Here is a 14925-nt window from a genome sequence, read left to right as displayed (position 1 = left end):
GCCTGGGCTGCTCTTTTATATTTTATAAATGCCAACATGTTCTCCAAATGCTTCTAAAATATTTGCAGCAATATGAATTATTCCTACCCCTGCCGTTACGAAAGTTAATACTTTCAAAGTTATGTTATAAATGTGTTATTTCCATGTTATCTTTTCTAAAAAGACACATAAAGCATTTGTGTGAAAACTCTCAGAAAGTAAGTTAGCACCAGGGGATACTTCTAGTAAAGCACTCCTGGCTTGATATTAAGAAATATGCCAGTGTCTGAGATTTTTTCGTGGGTAACATATAAGTTAAGGGTTTGGAGCAAGGTATGTTTTTATTAACTTCTACTCTTCTCAGCTGACCCCACTGAAGAGCTTCATTCATTCATCCATATATTCTTTTTTTTCTGATTATAGTTGATTTGCAATGTCCCAATTTCTGCTGTACAGCAAAGTGACCCAGTCATACATGTATATACATTCCCTTTCTTATTTTATCTTCTATATATTCTTTAAAGGTAAACACGACTTCCTTGTTTAGGATTATCAGTGCCTTCCTATTGCACTTATAATAAATCCATCCTCTGATGAATTACAAAAGCTTATATGATATAAAGTCTGGATTCTGGAAACTGCCTCCTCTGACCTTATCTGAGATTCCATTTTGCACCCCACTCTGCTCCAACCATGCTGGTTTTCCTGTTCTTGGCCAGATAAGCTGGGACCTGGGACCTTTTGCCAGAGAGCTTGCACCTCGACAAATGTCCAGGTGAGCAAGAGAATACAAAGAAACTCTGAGGGACTAAAACCAACTACCTGTGCACAGTTGGGATAATTATGAACAATAAGACAAAAAAGGCCACAAACCCAGGGCTATTTCTAAGATGCCAGGAGCAAAAACAGGGTCTTGTGCATGATCCCTGCATGCAGTCCCACCAAAGAGGTGCGTAGACCACCTTAACTATACCTCCTGCCCAACCCATAGATCTGCCCCTAACCACCCCATTTAAGGAATCAGCTCACTGCCCCACTCCCCACTCCCACCTCCGGGAGCAAGCAAGGGCTCTGTTACTTGTTTTTGCTCCCTTGTGCTGTAGCCCAGCTCTCAACAAAGCCCTGCCTGATTTTCTCCTATGGCCCCTTAACAATTTCTACTTATTGGAGTCCAAGGACCCAGGATGGTCCTGGACTATATGGATATAGTCCAAGAATATATGGATGAATGAATGAAGCTCTTCAGTGGGGTCAGCTGAGAAGAGTAGAAGTTAATAACACTGGGAATATACCAACTTTGTTTCTGCCAATGACTCTGCCTAAAATGTTCCCCACAGGTCTCTTACATGAGCTACTTCTCATCATTTAAGAGTCACCTCTTCAATACACCTCTCTGGAGAGGCCTTTCTTTCCTGGCCCTTCCCCAGCCCTGGAGCTGTTCTCTATCCCACTGTCCTGCTTGATTTTTCTCCTCACACTTAGAGCTATCTGAAATTATCTTATTTGCTTGTTTTTTATTTTGTTTTGTTTTGCTTTTTAGGGCCGCACCCATGGCACACTGAAGTCCCCAGGCTGGAGGTCGAATCGGAGCCACAGCTACCAGCCTACACCACAGCTCACGGCAATGCCAGATCCTTAACCCACTGAGCGAGGCCAGGGATTGAACCTGCAGCCTCATGGATCCTAGTCGGGTTTTTTAACCACTGAGCCATGAAGGGAACTCCAGTTATTGTTTGTTTTCCTGTTCATTGTCTAGAATCTAAGTCCACGAAATAGAGTCTTTGTCTAAATTTTACCACCCTCACCTCCAGCAATAGGAATAATGCTAAGTATATTAGAAGGTCCAGTGATTCTTTATGACTAGATTCTTTGACTCCTTCATAAAAGAGTCACTGAATTTTTCTATGAACCAAATATCTTCTAAATCTAGACTTCTGATTTTTAAAGGATTCCCATGAATCATTTAAGTTTCTACCAATCTCATCTCCAGACTTTTAAGAGTTGAGTATGTAAAACTATTACAGGTATGCATACTTAACAAGGTGGAAAGTCCAAAATGAAGTTTTACAGTATTAAAAAAAATTTTTTTTATTAGAGTATAGTTGATTTACAAGGTTCCTTTAATTTCTGCTGTACAACAAAATGATCCAGCCAGCCATACATGCCCAATTTATTTTTTCCATTTTCAATTAGGTTCTTACCCAAGAGACTGGAAACAGTTCCCTGTGCTATACAGCAGGACTCATAACCCATCCATTCCAAATGTAACCACCTGCATTTACCAACCCCAAACTCGTCATCAGTCCCCCTCTTTCCCCCTTCCCCCCTGGAAAACACAAGTCTGCCCTCCATGTCCGTGATCTGTTTCTGTTTTGTAGATAGGTTCATTTGTGATGTATTTTAGACTCTGTGTATAAGTGATATCATATGGTGTTTGTCTTTCTCTTTCTGATTTATTTCACTTAGTATGAGAGTCTCTAGCTACATCCATGTTGCTGGAAAGGGCATTATTTTGTCCTTTTTTATGGCTTGATAATGTTCCATTGTGTATATTTACATCTTCTTAATCCATTCATCTGTTGATGGACATTTAGGAAGTTTTATAATATTTTATCTATAATATGACTATCTCTTAGAAAGCTGTGCTATGTATAAATGGTAGGAGTGCTTTTCAAAGTGAAAAGCACTCTTACTTAAATCAAGAACTTCATCCTTCAGGAGTTCCCTTCGTAGCTTAGTGGTTAACGAACCCAACTAGTATCCATAGGACATGGGATCAATCCCTGGTCTTGCTCAGTGGGTTAAGGATCTGGCGTTGCTGTGAGCTGTGGTGTAGAACTATCTTCTACTGGTAATGCTGGTAACAGGTAAATAGCCTCATCCTAGCAATGGAGTCAGCAAGAGAAGCAAGAACAAATGAAGAGAGGAAAGGGAGGGGGCAGATCAGTAAGTTAAGTCAGTGTATGTTTTCTGGGTCTCTCTCATTGCGCTAATGTTTTCAAAACTACTTCTAAGCTTTTCAGTATGATCATTAGACATTATTATTTTTTATTTTATTTTTTTGGTCTTTTTGTCTTTCAGGGCTGCACCTGTGGCATATGGAAGTTCCCAGGCTAGGGGTTAAATTGGATCTACAGCTGCTGGAACTATATACCACAGCCACAGGAACTCAGGATCCAAGCCACTTCTGGAACCTACACCACAGCTCATGGCAATGCCAGATCCTTAACCCACTGAGTGAGGACAAGGATCAAATTCAAGTCCTCATGGGGGCTATGTTGGGTTCTTAATCCACTGAACCACAATGGGAACTCCAACATTATTATTTTAATTATTAGTCCAGTAACTAAACTATGCCAACATTAATAAGCAAAGATAATGAATAGAGATGTTTTTGACACCTCAGCAATAAGGCACAGTCTTTTTTTTTTTTTTTTTTGGCCACATCCTCAGCATATGGAAGTTCCCAGGCCAGGGATGGAACCCACATCACAGTGGTGACCCAAGCCACAGCAGTGATAATGTCAGATCCTTAACCACTAGGTCACCAGGGAACTCCAAGGTATAGCCTTTTGAAGTACTTTTAGAGCAAATTTTTCAGGGGATGGCCCCACTTCCAAAATCTACAATCTAGTACATTCAAATAGATATGACTCAAAGAGCCAATATGTCTATAGCTTAGTACCTAAATCAAAGCTGTTTCATTATGAAAATATTCTTTACCATTACGTTTTTTTTTTTTTTTTAAAAAGTGCCGTTTGGTTGTCTCTTAGTTATACCAACAAGACAGTTTTTAGTTCATTTCTGGATTACTACCACAGCTCAATTAATGTTTTTCCCTAAGGAATTGGAGATTTTTTGGCAGCATCTGATCAGATTTTACCTCGAGCTGCTGAAGAAAGGAAGCTTCTTTGTGTACAATGTTTATCAAGAAATCTCACAGTAAAATAACTAAATACCAATCTCTTCCCTTCAAACAGTCCAAGAGTATAGATGTGTAAAATTAGCAGATAATGTAAGAGCTTGTTAGCTTCCCATTTTCCATTTCCTTTACCATTAAACTTAACAAGTTCAATGAATTGCAAAGTGATGCTACTGTTACATCTTCTTCCCCTTCCTCTGCGAACATGTGAACAGAAAGACGGCTTCAAGGCAATAAATTAAGAAAGGAGAAGCAGATGGTCTTAATAACTCACTTATAGAGAGTAAATACTTAGGAATCACCAGCAGCATATATTCTACTGCTAAGGCCTTCCACATCCTACCCAATGAATTCAAGGTGAAAAAACTCCTTCAGTCAAAACGATGCAATGGAATGAGAGCATCTACTTAGGAAACAGAAGCTAGGACATATATGAATTAGTCCTGGTCAAAGAGGGCCGGACTATAGGACATTTTATCAGGATAGTGATAAATTATAACTTCCATTGAGTTTGTGAATTCAACCCTCCCTTCCAGAAGGAAAGCCATTGATTCCTAAGTCAAAAGAGAGGCCCCTCATCAGATGATTTTTCTTTCTATGGCCTCATCTGTGGCCTATGGAAGTTCCCAGGCTAGGGTTCAAATCTGAGCATAAGCTTCTGGTATGCCACAGCCAGGGCCACGCCATATCTGAGAGCTGCATCTGTGACCTATGCCACAGCTTGCAACAGTAACCCGGATCCTTAACCCACTGAGCAAGGCCAGGGATCGAACCAGCATTCCTGTGGACGCTATGTTGGGTTCTTAACCCACCGAGCCACAACAGGAACTCCAGATTTCTAATGATCCAGTGACCTCTGTCTTTACGTCGGATTGCAGTGAAAACTGTAATTTTCCAGAAAACAAAGTTGTACAAAGCTAACAGCAACACCATCTCTGACCTCCACATAGCCCTCAGAAGTCCACTGGGTCTATGAGTCCACTGAGTGTCTGGTCCTTCACAGAACAAGATCAGCACACACCTGTCTACAGTAGAGTTATGAACACACAAAAAAGCTCTGGGCCGTTTCACAAAGTAGACTCTCGTGCAAGCTCACCCTGAAGACTCTTTTCACTTTAGCCTGTTGATTCTAAAGAACTTTTTTTTTTTTTTTTTTTTTTTTTTTTTTTGGCTTCTTGATGTGATTTTTCTTTTATCCTTTCACCACAGAGCAAGACAAAGCCTTGGAAAGACAGCCTTTAGATAGAGTTACACAATTTTCGCAAATGGAAACACCGATGCCAAAGAACTGGAACTGTTTAGTGCAGAGGGATGAAGAGACAACCCCGTGCTGAACACAAGAACGTAAGCAACATTCAAAGGTTAGGCTGTAGTGACACACTGCGCATTGCTGTGGCCCACTGCCCTTGGCACCTGGGGGAGAAACACTCTCTTCCATGGCCAAAGCAACCTGGGTGGTCCCAAGCTGGCTACTTTTCCCACCAAATTCATTTAGATTCGTGTCCTCTTTTTGATTGGAGTGTGTTGTGATGACCTTTATCATTTATTTTTTCCCAATTAAAAATGACTCTGAAATGAATATGGTGGGCATGGTCCCTCTTCCACAGGGAATCCTGTTTAGCCAGAGAAAGGGAACAACTTGTGACCTAACATGACCAGGAAAAGGAACGAGAGCCATATATTTTTGAAAAAAAAAAAAAAAAAGATAATAAAGAAAACTTGGATGGGGCTCAGGGATCTACCCAAAATTCAAAAAAGGTGTTTTTACTCTGGTTTCTCTTCCCTCCTTCTCCTGGAGACTGTTCTGTCCACAGAATTCAGTGGCATTGCTCCAGAAAACTAAAATTGAGAATGAGGAGAAGGGGAAGAGAAAAATAGCCACAGAAAACCATGATAGGTTTTCAGAGGAGAAAATTGATCAGTTTTTTTCTGGCTATTTCTCTTTCTCCCCATTTAGGTCATGAGTCCATGAATGAGAGTTGCTAAAATCTCCAGATCTGCATCAGGAAACCTGCTGTCCTCTTACTGAGTTCTGCCCAATGCTGTCCCCCTTCCTGCTACCACTGAATTGTGTTTCTACTGTGGGAACTCCAAGAATATTTGCCACCAGCAGATATTTTTGTTAACCTACTGAGTACTATATCAAAGCAGAGTGAATGGAGGGGGCTGGCTTGATACCGTAGATAAGCTCACTGCAGTCACTGAGCCAAAGAAAAGTTTTCATTACTTGTTTTTTGGAAATGACTTATAAGGCAGAATATGTCCAGCAGTGGGGTCTGGAGAGCGTTCACACCCCCGCCTCCAAAGTCCTGTATCTCAACGTTCATATTTACGACACAGGATCCATTTATTTCAAACTGAACTTGTGTCTCCAGTGATGGGGACCCATCTGCAGAAGCACAGTTGTAATGAGGTCATTTACTTGTGCACAATGAGGAGAAAGGTTATTTCCTAATTGGAGCTATCTACATTATGCATTCAACACTCCTACTGTGGCATATGTTCCTGGATTCTAATATTTATGTTCAAGTAAATATTCTAATGTTTTCGTACTCTAAATATTCTGATGCTAATGAAAACTTGCAGTGTGCTTACAGAACAGAAAGAAGATGAATCTGACTGGTTTTAAATTGTCTCTGGGATTATCCAGAAGAGTGTGTGTGTGTGTGTGTGTGTGTGTGTGTGTTTGTGTGCGTGTATGCAAGTGTATACGCACATAACTTACTGATACACAATAGATGAAAAAGACAAATCCCATACAAAGGACTTTGAACCTTGACTTCCATCAGCAGATACGCGTGGAATGTTGCAATAAATCAACACGTTTCTTACCAAAATTTACCTTTACTCATCAGAAATAGAAGCAAAGGATTCTTTAACTTTCTTGTGTTGGTTTTTAAGGGAGCGCTCTGGTGATGAGACTAGACAACAAATCATGGAAAGACTACAATACATAGAAAACAAAGAAAAGACACAAAAGCAAATGTAGTATGAGGTAACTGAATGAATGGCAGATTCTGCCTTTCTTTTTCTGAACATCAGTATATTTTTTAGATTTCGACAGGTGGAATTAGAATTTTTTTTTTTTCTATATTCAAGTAGGTCCAGCTGTGTTTTCACCGGGTGACGGGTGAAAGCAGCGGGGTGTGAGTCAAGCTAAACGAACCCATCTGAATCTGGCTGCTGTTCCTCTCTAATCTTCCCTGACCTTCCCTTTCTTGGCAGTCTGAAAGCTCTAATATCTTGTCTTCTGGCTATGAGAGCAGAACATATGGTTTGCTTGAAGATTCTTGTTAAACATTTGTCCATTAACCTGACAGTAGGAAGTGCTAAAGAGTAGAAACAGGAGTTAAGTCAGACCCTCACCTCAAGTCCAAAGCAAACACACTCGCCCCTAAAAAACATACTTGATCTTCAACTTCAGGAAACTCAAATACAAAGGTAAGAATTGACATTTTCCCCTTGTGATCTTATGACTTGCCTTGATTAAGCTATTTCATCAATATAGTTCTCTTATTCAGATATTATTTCATTTCCTTGGAGAAAACAGATTTAAACAACCAAACGAACACAAGCTTAAAACAAGGATTTAGGGTCTGGGTAAGATGTAGGAATAACATTTTGGATCTGTTATAGATCTTAAACACTTCACCTGCTTTTATGCTATTCATAGGTAATTCAAGAGAAATGCTGCCTTGCCCCCTCCCCACCTCCACAGCTACCTGGAAGAAATTTCTCATTATCTAAAATTTGTGGGAGTTCCCCTGTGGCTCAGTGGGTGAAGGATCTGGCATTGTCACTGCTGTAGCTCTGGTTACAGCTGTGGTGCAGTTCAACCTCTGGCCTGGGAACTTCCACACACCATGGGTACAGCCAAAAAAATTTGTGAAATATAACTGTGTTATATTGTGGGATAATTTCTACATAATAACTCAGTGGTAGAGAATCTCTTTAAACTAGTGAGACACTATGACAACTACAGCTTATGAGGGGTCCAAGACACCCTATCAGTCTGTAACCACCCATCAATAGCACAGGTTTTTTTTTTTTTTACTTTCTTTCTATTTTTATGGCCACACTTGAAGCATATGGAAGTTTTGGGGCTAGGGGTCCAATCAATGCTGCAGATGAGGCGTACACCACAGTCACAGCAATGCCAGATCTGAGACTCATCTGTGACCTATACCTCAGCTCACGGCTACGCTGGATCCTTAACCCACTGAACAAGGCCGGGGATCAAACCTGCATCCTTGTGGACACTATACCTGGTTTTTTTTAGGGCCTCACCCTTAGCGTATGGAGATTCCCAGTCTAGGGGTCTGATCAGAGCTACAGCTGCCGGCCTCCATCATAGCCACAGCAACACAGGATCCAAGTTGCATCTGTGACCTACACCACAGCTCACAACAATGCCCACTGAGCAAGGCCAGGGATTGAACCCGCATCCTCATGGATACTAGTCGGGTTTGTTAACCACTGAGCCATGATGGGAACTCCTATATCGGGTTCCTAATCCACTGAGCTGCAACAGGAACGCCAACAACTCAGGTTTTAATTTAGACTCCTTCCCTTCAACCTTATCAAATTCTCATTATCATCTGCCCTCTCTGGTCTGCTGAGTTTGGCAAGAAAGCCTGCATGTGGTAGGGATGCTTAATCAGTAAAAGTGAGGTTCTTATAATAATATGGATAAACATACTTTCCCTTTTCCCAAACAGATAATTATTTTTGGAAAAAAGATGACAGTCAACTCTTCATGTCCACCATAGCAGCTCATTCATACTGTAGAGTATACAGATCAGTCTGCAAAGGCATCCCCTTCCCTCTGGAACTTGGGTCTCACTTGGCTCCTACTTCATTCATCCTCCAGCTGGTTGGCTTACAAACCCCTTCCATGGAAGGTATTATTTCCTTTCATTTATTCATCCATCCATCCATTCAAAAGGTATTTGTCGAGTGCCCTTGCCAATCAGTGAGCCAGGGGATTTATATCATTACATTTAATTCTAACACCCCCTTGAAATAATATTTTTACTCCTATTTTATAGGTGACAAACTAGGATCCAAATAAATTCATTAACTTGCTGGACCAGGTCTGTATCATGCTGTGGCTTGTGCCTAGTCGCCTACTTTATATAAGACAGAAGAAGGCAATAGATGATACACTGAATTTTTTTTTTTTTTTTTTTTTTTTTTTTACATTGTGGGCTAACGTGATCCTTCACTGGCTCAAAACATAGAAAGTCACCGTGTCTCCCAGGCCCATCCAGCTCAGTGAAGGAAATGAGTACATCTGTTCACTTGTCAAATTTGCTCTTTTGAAAAAAAAAAAAACAACAACCCTCAAGTTATATAAATATTTGCTATTCCATTAACTTATGTAATCTAGCGACTAATGAACACAAAATGAATTTTTTGCTGTGGGGGCTATTTGCCTTGCCATTAGCTAAAAACATAATGACAAATCTCATCTGTAACATAAACAAACCTGAGCTATTTTAAAGTCCAGAAAATGTGAAGTGAGTGATGAATCTCAGTGGAAGCCTAATTTTTACAACTGTCTCCCTCTTTGCATCAGGCCTCTTTTCTGTTTGGTTTCCATTTCGAAATCACAGAATGAACGTACCGTTCTGACCTCTAGCCATCTGTTGGCAGCTGAGAGAAATAAGTAGGCAATGTTGTTTGTGTCTGTCAGTTCCAGCATACGTTGCTTAAATCTGGTTTCATGCCTGCAAAGAACAAAAATATTACGATGTTAGCCACACAACAGGAGAAATAATAAAAACCAGTCACACTTTCTACTACACTATTTACTCAACATGGTGACGAACTGATGGGATGGAAAGATTAGTAAATGGATGCATACTTCCAAATAAAGGCCAGCTGCTACTGCTCTCCTGCACCCTTACTGAAAGATGCTGTGCTGCAGTGTTTCCTTCCTGTCTCAACCCTGCTATGGAAAGGACTCTTTCCGATGACAAAGTGCTATTAAAGATCATTTGAGGAGTTCCCATTGTGGCTCAGTGGTAACGAACCCGACTAGTATCCAAAAGGACACGGGTTTGATCTCTGGCCTCGCTCAGTGGGTTAAGAATCCAGCATTCCTGTGAGCTGTGGTGTAGGTTCACAGACACAGCTTGGATCCTACGTTGCTATGGCTGTGGCATAGGTTGGCAGCTGTAGCTCTTATTCGACCCCTAGCCTGGGAACTTGCATATGCTGTGGGTGCAGCCCCAAAAATCAGCAAAAAAAAAATGTTATTATGGCAAATAAACCAACATAAGTTGTACAGAAATGCAATATGCTCTGAAATTAACTCAACATTGTAAATAACTAGACTTCAATAACATTAAAAAAATGGGACTGGCACATACACACTATTGTATACAGAATGGATGGTCTATGGGGACCTGCTGTATAGCATAGGGAACTCTATTCAATATTCTGCAATAACCCATATGGGAAACGAATCTGAAAAAAGAATGGATAAATGTATCCATATAACAGAATCACTTTGTGGTACAGCAGAAATTAACACAACATTGTAAATTTATACTTCCATAAAATTCTTAAAAATGAAAAAAAATGGTTCAGGAGTTTGGAATTGCCATATGCACACTATTGTAAATGTTATGGATGATCAATAGGGTCCCGCTGTAGAGCACAGGGTAATCTACTCAACATTCTGTGATAACATATATGGGAAAGAATCGATAAGTGAATACGTATAACTGAATCACTCTGCAGTACAGCAGAAATTAATACAACATGGTAAATCAACTTATACTTTAATAAAAAAATTTTTAAATGAAAAAAAAGACGTGCAATATACTCCACCTGGTCTTTATAGCATGCATTTGACTTTTCCAAATGTCATGATTGGAGTTGAGTGGGAGGTACCAGAAGAGACCCAGGGAAGACAGGAAACTATGCATTTGTAACCGGTAAATAGATACTTAAATTTTTTTCTTTTTGCTCAGTGTTTCTGGGATTCAAAGAAGAAAAATGTAGTGGCAGCAAGTGGAGGGTGAGGGTCCTTGGAAATGGCAGGTGTTCTTGTGAATCAAGATACCCTCCAAGTTCCAAACTATTTGTAAGAATGGTCATTGCATGAAAGAAACTCTTGGTGTGTGGTACTTACACAAGGGGCTTATGACACATACAGTTTAGATACTTAATTTGGCCAAATTAAGTTCATTCTTGGTGATCAACATAATCAGACCAAATTCTGTGTAACCTGTGTTAAGAAGGAAACTTATAGTAAAAACCTTATCCGTTCGAACATGTGAGCTACTCTCTCAGAAAACTCATGCTACATGGTGATAAATATTTTCTACACCACAAAAAATAGCCTTTTTTCATTTTTAAGTTATTTTCCCTGAGTAACAGAAACAATGGAAAGCTGGATCATATAATCAAAATAACGGGTTTGAAGTTTGGAGGAAACACCAAATCAAAATGTAGTTTATTGAACTTTCTGTGGCCAGGGCTTATCCTACATAGACCTCTTGTCTATGGATTATTTTTGCAAGGAATAGTCAGATTTCATCTGACAGCCCAGGGAGGGGAGGCGTGATTCCTATTTGATAAGACACTGCTCCAAGTCTCCCTCAATCTTCAAATCAATTTGCAGAAGTTTATAATAAGCCATCACTATGTCAAAAATGAAGAGGTCCAGGGTGGGGTGTTCACTTGGCCCGTGAAGCCATCCATACAGGCCAATATAAAGCAGATACTTGATATCTGTCCAATTAATCTGATCATTCCAATATGCCAAACCAGAAAAATCAGATAATTGAGTCAGACAGCAACCTCTGATCTACAATAATCAAAGGATTCAGCAATCAGAGCCAAATAATTACCTCACTTGGAGTAATGTAGCCTTGACCCAAATGCCATGCACAGGAGGACCTGGGCTGAATGGCAACGGATTGGGGCAGGGCTAAGTAGTCAGGGGAACTGGTCCCTTCGCCATGACCCTTTTTGAGACGGCTAGAGTGAATAATTCTTAGTGGATTTCAACTGTAAACAGATATATCCAATTCCGTATCTGCACCATTGGGTGGATTTTCACCCAGTCATTCAGAAACATTTGGCAAGCACCAACGCTGAGTGAGAGAGACATTAGAACATAATGTAGGAGTTCCCGTCGTGGCGCAGTGGTTAGCGAATCCGACTAGGAACCATGAGGTTGCGGGTTCGGTCCCTGCCCTTGCTCAGTGGGTTAACGATCCGGCGTTGCCGTGAGCTGTGGTGTAGATTGCAGACGCGGCTCGGATCCCGAGTTGCTGTGGCTCTGGCATAGGCCGGTGGCTACAGCTCCGATTAGACCCCTAGCCTGGGAACCTCCGGGAGCGGCCCAAGAAATAGCAAAAAAAAAAAAAAAAAAAAAAAAAGAACATAATGTATGTACAAGGCATGGCCTCCTCCCCTAGAGGAGCCCATTGTTGAGTGAAGGGGGTAAGTGTGGTCTGAACAAGTAGGAATGATGCAACAGAAGCCAATCCTAAGGGACCTACACCCCGAATGTTACATGAACATAAAGGAAGGAGATGCCTGCACTGACCCCGGAGGATCAGAATGTCAGGGAATGGGTGGACGGTGGGAAGAGAAGGATTAAGCAAGGTTTCCCAAAGGACAGGCAAGATGGGCTGATGAGGTTTTAAGGAAGGGGCTGAATTTTTCAGGTGAACAAGGAAAAACAAAACATTGGATGTATCGGGAACAGTATGAGCAAAGGCACAGAAATAAGAAAACTCAACGTATTCAGGAGATACAAGGTCCTCTCCCTGTGGAGGGCTGTGGTGACGGGGCTGTAGTGATGGAGAGATTGGGGTGGGGGAGGGGGGAGGTTGGACCAAAGCCTATGGCCTCCACTTAAGACAAAGATCAGACACTTTAGTGTGACAAAGTGCTTTGTCTGGGACTCTTCTCACTCTTCCTTTAGTTTGGGGGATACTGTTTCAGATACACCCTTAAAGAGTTTGTAAATGGAGCTGGCAACAATCTGAAGCAGCAGTAAAAGGGGAGGGGTGGAAATGCAGCGAACATTCTTTCTGTGTGTTTCTATTTGGCAAGAAACCTTCTGTTTTCCTAATGGAAACTTTGACACACTCAGTCTGTATCTTTTCATCCACATCCAGCTCATCTTCTGAACATTCTTAGACCTTTATTCTGTCAGACCAAAAAAAAAAAAAAAAAAAAAAAAAAAAAAGAAAAAAAAAAGAAAAAAAAGTAGGAAAGGTCACTGAAATCTCAGTCTAATTTAACTATGATCCTTTGGTGGTAAACGACTCAAGGGAGTTCATGCTGCATGAGAGTACACCATGAACCCTGAGCGCAAGGGAGGGAGGCGGCCTAATCAGTAAATACTAACTTTCCAAAGTGCTGATGACTCTGGGGACTCTCACTAGCCTGGAAGAAAGGAAGAAATAGAGGGGAAAAAAATGTGTTTGATTCCTAACCACAAGTTCCCAAACGTAAAGATTCTAGAATTTGTTTTCATGGTAGCAGGATTATCCCCACACTGTAAAACCTCCATTGTTTTAAAAATGCTGATGTTTGCAGTATATAATATTTCCTTTAAAAGTCAACCCTGGAAGAGCCACATCTGGATGAGTCTGATGCAGGTGCTCCTACATGAAAGTAGGGCTGTCTTTTGTTTCTTCCAATCATAATTCAAGCCTTAGGGGACATGTGATAGTCTGTCCTGCTGATGACTAACTCCCTAGAATTTTCCTGATGTAAAATTAGGACTAGTCAAGCCCAATTCTGCTCATGTGTCTAGTGAAGATGGTAAATGAAAAATCTAAACCTTAACTCTTGGTAAAGTTCTCCTTTCATTCGAAGCTGCCCTCATTTTTTTCTAGAGTCTATACCTGATTGCAGTCCTCATCATGTTCAGAAAATGACCTCATCTGGTTCTTCAGGGAGAAAACAGAGGCTGTCTTCTTGCACCTAGCCACTGTTCCACCCACAAGCTTGCCTGAATCTGGGCATCGCTTGTCTCCACCTTCCCTGTTATCCCGTCTATTTTTCCCTAAGGTGTGTATCTGGGGTGGAAATGAAAGGCTATATGTCTTTGTAGTCTTTCTTGATCCACAGCAAGAGTAGCACCTGGCATGTGTTCAAAACTCAAATAAAGTAACTTGAAGGGACTTGTTTGGTGAAAAACATAATTCTTAATATGGTGTACTAATAAGTGCCACTGGGCATTGCTGCCTACTCTTAGAACATAAATTTTGTGTTCATACCTGTATTCAAAGTCAGTATGTGGCTTTTCCATCTCCAATAAAAGGCACTGCACACTCTGATGGGAAAACACACCACTGAAGAAAGTGTAAACACTTCATGATGAAAGCCAGGTAGAATTATGTGATGCATTATTGTGCAATGCCTGTTGCAGATGGTGGTTGTATCTTTATATTCTACTTTTTAACTCAATTATACATTTACATATATACAATATAATTAAATATTTCTTAGGTTAGAAAAATCTCTAATTGAAATCAATACATGTTTACATTTAGTACAGCATAAAGATATAACACTTTAAGATGTTAATTTTCTAGGTAAATGAAACATCTAAAAGATGTCAGCTTCTTCTTTTCTGATTTTAACCTGAACAGGGAAAACAGGACCAGGACCAGGTGATTTTTTTGAGTGTCAAGAAAACACTTTTGACTAAAAGCCTGGGATATTGCTCTATTTACCAACATTGAAGAAAATGGATTAAATTCTAAAATAACTTTGGTGCAATAATATTTCTTTGATTATTACTATTATCAATATATTTAAACTTGTAGATCCAGTGCTTCTTTGCAAACCACTGGGGTTAATGCTTTCCATGCATTATATTAATTAGTGTGACAACTCAAAGAAAGAAAACCGATTTTCCCACCTCACAGATGAGGCTAGGAATTTAAAAGCCTGGTCTAAATCACACAGCTAGTATCTTTGCAACCCAATGCTCAATTCTTTCTTTATTCTGGTTAAAATTTCAAATGATTAAACTCTGTGATCAT

The 14925-nt window shown here is 40.4% G+C and overlaps 1 protein-coding gene across 50 annotated transcripts in view; it reads right to left on the bottom strand.

The window, feature by feature from the left end:
• The window catches only part of ABCC9 (ATP binding cassette subfamily C member 9), a 137723-nt gene that overhangs the window by 21204 nt on the left and 101594 nt on the right, over nucleotides 1-14925 (bottom strand). For all 50 annotated transcript variants that reach the window (XR_014803757.1, XR_014803761.1, XR_014803763.1 and 47 more), the window contains one exon: nucleotides 9528-9630. Coding sequence is in view for 42 of the 50 variants with exons in the window: in XM_021092237.2 (XP_020947896.1) it covers nucleotides 9528-9630 (103 nt within the window). In the remaining 8 variants the exon portion in view is untranslated. The remainder of the gene's footprint in view (nucleotides 1-9527; nucleotides 9631-14925) is intronic.

The sequence above is a fragment of the Sus scrofa genome, chromosome 5 (genome assembly GCF_054392235.1).
Source record: "Sus scrofa isolate SSC_HxYL_T2T_F1_AM1 chromosome 5, Sscrofa_HxYL_maternal_Yorkshire_Landrace_v2.0, whole genome shotgun sequence".
Taxonomy (NCBI): Eukaryota; Metazoa; Chordata; class Mammalia; order Artiodactyla; family Suidae; genus Sus; species Sus scrofa.
The sequence above is the reverse complement of the archived record's forward strand: the minus strand, read 5'-3'. Positions and strand labels throughout refer to the sequence as shown.